The sequence below is a fragment of the Nymphaea colorata genome, chromosome 14, assembly GCF_008831285.2.
Source record: "Nymphaea colorata isolate Beijing-Zhang1983 chromosome 14, ASM883128v2, whole genome shotgun sequence".
Lineage (NCBI taxonomy): Eukaryota > Viridiplantae > Streptophyta > Magnoliopsida > Nymphaeales > Nymphaeaceae > Nymphaea > Nymphaea colorata.
Window position 1 is genome coordinate 12,372,868 of NC_045151.1, and position 3,823 is coordinate 12,376,690.

The 3,823-nt window shown below is 48.4% G+C and overlaps 1 protein-coding gene across 1 annotated transcript; it reads left to right on the plus strand.

The window, feature by feature from the left end:
- Positions 1 to 3,430, plus strand: LOC116267668 (4-hydroxyphenylpyruvate dioxygenase). The gene is made up of 2 exons (XM_031649535.2): positions 1 to 1,262; positions 3,006 to 3,430. The coding sequence occupies exons 1-2, from the start codon at positions 169 to 171 to the stop codon at positions 3,190 to 3,192; spliced, it is 1,281 nt and encodes a 426-aa protein (XP_031505395.1). The 5' UTR covers positions 1 to 168; the 3' UTR covers positions 3,193 to 3,430.
- Positions 3,431 to 3,823: the final 393 nt, after the last annotated feature.

Here is a 3,823-nt window from a genome sequence, read left to right on the forward strand (position 1 = left end):
GCGACGGCTACCACCCGTGGATTAGACTGCCACGTGTACGCCACAGCTCCCATCGCCACCAACGATCTTCCAAAACGGAGAGACAGAGTAGTAAAGGCATTCACAGACACGAAGACGAAGAGGAGAAGAGAAGAGGAGAAGGGGAGACGCAGACAGGAGAGGGAAGTCATGGCCATCGGCGACGGGAAGGAGTTCAAGCTTGTGGGCTTCAAGAACTTCGTCCGGACGAACCCCCGGTCTGACCGGTTCGCCGTCAAGCGGTTCCACCATGTCGAGTTCTGGTGCGGCGACACATCCACCACCGCCGCCCGCTTCTCCTGGGGACTCGGCATGAGCCCTATCGCCCGCTCCGACCTCTCCACCGGCAACCCATTCTTTGCCTCCACCGTCCTTCGTTCCGGCGACCTCGTTTTCGCCTTCACCGCGCCTTACTCCCCCACCATCTCTGCCGACGCCGCTTCCCCCTGCCCGCTCCCTTCCTTCTCCGCCGCCGCCGCTAACCGCTTCCTCGCTTCCCACGGCCTCGGCGTTCGCGCCGTCGGGCTCCTCGTAGACGACGCCGCTCACGCCTACGCAGCGTCCGTGGCAGCCGGCGCACGCTCGGCGTCCCCGCCGGCGGACATCGGCGGCGCTACCGTGTCGGAGGTGGAGCTCTACGGAGACGTGGTCCTCCGGTTCGTCAGCACGGAACCGGATTTCACGGGGCCGTTTCTGCCCGGGTACGAGGCGTTCGAACCCGAGGTGCGGCTGGACTACGGGCTGAACCGGCTGGACCACGCCGTCGGGAACGTCCCGAACCTGGTCGAGGCGGTGCGGTACGTGGCGGGGTTCACGGGGTTCCACGAATTCGCGGAGTTCACGGCGGAGGACGTCGGCACGGCGGAGAGCGGACTCAACTCGATGGTGCTGGCCAACAACGAGGAGACGGTCCTCTTGCCGATGAACGAACCGGTTTTCGGGACGAAGCGGCGGTCCCAGATCCAGACCTACCTGGAGCACAACGAAGGTGCGGGTCTGCAGCACCTGGCAATCGGCAGCTCCGACATATTCCGGACGCTGAGGGAGATGAGGAAGCGGAGCTTCATCGGCGGCTTCGAGTTCATGCCGCCGGCGCCTCCGACGTACTACCGGAACCTTAAGAACCGGGTCGGCGACGTCCTCTCGGATCAGGAGATCCAGGAGTGCGAGGAGTTGGGCATACTCGTGGATCGGGATGACCAGGGAGTCCTGCTCCAGATTTTCACCAAACCCATTGGTGACAGGTATAATGTCCTTTATCCCATCCTCTTCTCTTGTTTATTCCCTTCTGGTGCTTCTTATCTAAGTCGTTTTTGCAATTTGGAGCTCCTCCGCCTTTAATTGGTAACTTGTTACCCATATTGGTTCGACAAGGAACAAGAGAAAAGTTGCGATCAGTTGAGGATAGTGTTTAGAATCAGAAAAGAACGAAGGTGCAATGTTTACATTATTACAGGGCAAAATGTGTAAACTTTGTATAATTCCTGAGGACTGACGAGCTTTCGAAAGTGGAGCTCCTTGTTTTCTTCTTTAGAACTTGAAAAAGCATACACGGCAGAACATTTGGATTAGTTTCTACAGAAAATTTTATAATGCATTTGGATTTGAATTATTTGCTTTGAGGAAACGCCTTTTCAAAAGGTCACGGGTTTCTTTAGATGGCTAAAGTATTATGCCTTTGCAGAACAAGGAAGATGAGGGAGCTGTTCATGAGATGGAACAACCTACACGTTGCGCTCTGTTTGTCTTTGTTTTTTTTTGGGTTGTTGTTACTTGAGTGGGGAAGAAAACAAGACCAGGTTCAGTTGTGTTGTTTTACTTTTGCGCCCTTGAAGGTCTTGAATCTTCACACGCACCTCCAATCCCCATTTGGTTCCTTGGCGTCAGTTGAACTAAATTCTTTACTGTCTCCTTCCTCGATTTTCTTTTTTGGGAATCATATTCATGTTAAGTGTTCTTGTCGCTGAACTATTCGGATCCTCAACTTGGTTTTATGATTGGAAATGTTAAGATTGAAAGTAGAACCGTTTGATTTTACTGTTTTCCAATAGCCATGAAATGATCGTGTTTTAGGTGATTGAAGAGCTAATCATAAAGTTAAGAAGATTGAAGCATTAAGTCTCAATCATTAGTTTTTTCAATTTGTTATGCTTCGGTTCAGAAAATATGTGATTCTCCCCACTGAACGGTAATAGCAAAATGTGTGAAGTGGAACAAAGGGACCCTCTTGGGGAGGATGATCTTGCAACTAAAGAGCAGAAAGCAGGAGAGTTGGTGATGTCAAACTGCCATTCAATTTCAAACTGGCGTCAGACCCAAAAGGAGTTGGCGTCGTGGTGTGCTGCTGTCAAATGAGCAGCCGCAATTGGAAGTTTCATGGAATCAAGGCATCTTTTTGTGCTGTTCTCTTCAGAGTTAGTGTGTCCTGTTTTCCCTGGGCTCATTCAAATCTTTGTTCACGTCCTTATCCTTGCATAGATTAAGTCTTTATTCTAAAGAACCTAAAAAGCCAGCTCCCTATTCAGCCCCTTTGCTGGGAATTCTATGAATTGTCATCCAAGATGATTCCATGGACCATTTTTCTGCAAGTCCTTCTTTTGCTGTCAGCATCTTCATTCGTCGCCTCTTCTACCAAAAGCAGTCTATCTACTTTGAGGAGCTGTTCCTCAAAGTAAAACCGCCGGGAGGCCACAACTGGTAAACCACCTTTTGTAATACAGCAGAAATCAGTTGTAAAGCTTTTATATATGTACCCATATCTGACAAAACTATTTCCCTTTTTCAGTGGAAAAGATGGTTTGGCTGTTAGCTTTCAACCTCATCACTATCTATGTCATTGGCCCCTCCCCTAAACAAGATGTTCTTTCTTTTCTAGCTGCATTTCCGATGTTGATACAGATAACAACAGTAGTTGGTTCTATTCATCGGCTCTAGTCGACTTATTTTTCATGTTTAATCTCATTTATGTGATTTCAATGGGGTTCCAGGCCTACCATCTTCTTGGAGATCATCCAGAGGGTGGGTTGCATGATGAAGGATGAGCAAGGGAAGGAGTACCAGAAAGGAGGATGTGGAGGTTTTGGTAAGGGCAACTTCTCCGAGCTCTTCAAGTCGATTGAGGAGTATGAGAAGACTCTAGAATGCAACAAGACGCAGATTGCGGCAGATGCCTAATCTTAGAAGAAAGGAGGACTCACGTATACGTGTACACCAACATGAGGTTGTGATCTGTAGAACGATGCGTGCGGGACTTGTCCGCTTGAATTGAACGCGTGGATAAGGGTTGGTGGGTTGTTGCTAATGGTGATTGTGACGATTAGGTGGTGTTCATTGAATATTCTGTTCTCCCAAACTCATATGTAGAATGTTCATCTCCAAATTTTCTTTCTATTAAAACGGATCCTTCTGTCCCCTTCATTCTCTTCATTCTAATTGTTGGTAGTGATTTTCTTTTTGTGTGGCCAACCGATGCAATCGGGCTGTCTGGCCATCTTTGGGCCAGTTTTCTTAAATAAATCTCTTTCTCTCTCTTCCACACATATACCGCGCGTTTTGCTCGACTGACTGATATGAGCACATGCCACACACAGAGATTGCAGATTGCTCTACTGATATGGGCGGTCCGGACATCCCATGTTCTCCTTTTAAAGAATAAATCCTTTTAAAAAATAAATAGGCAGTGCCCCGTCCGTGAGCACTGAGCAGTGGGGCGGGCAGTAAACTGGCCTGACTGGATGTCCCAAAAGCTCGGCACGATTAAAATTAAAAAATATATATTTTTTTTAATATAAATTAAAATTTTAAA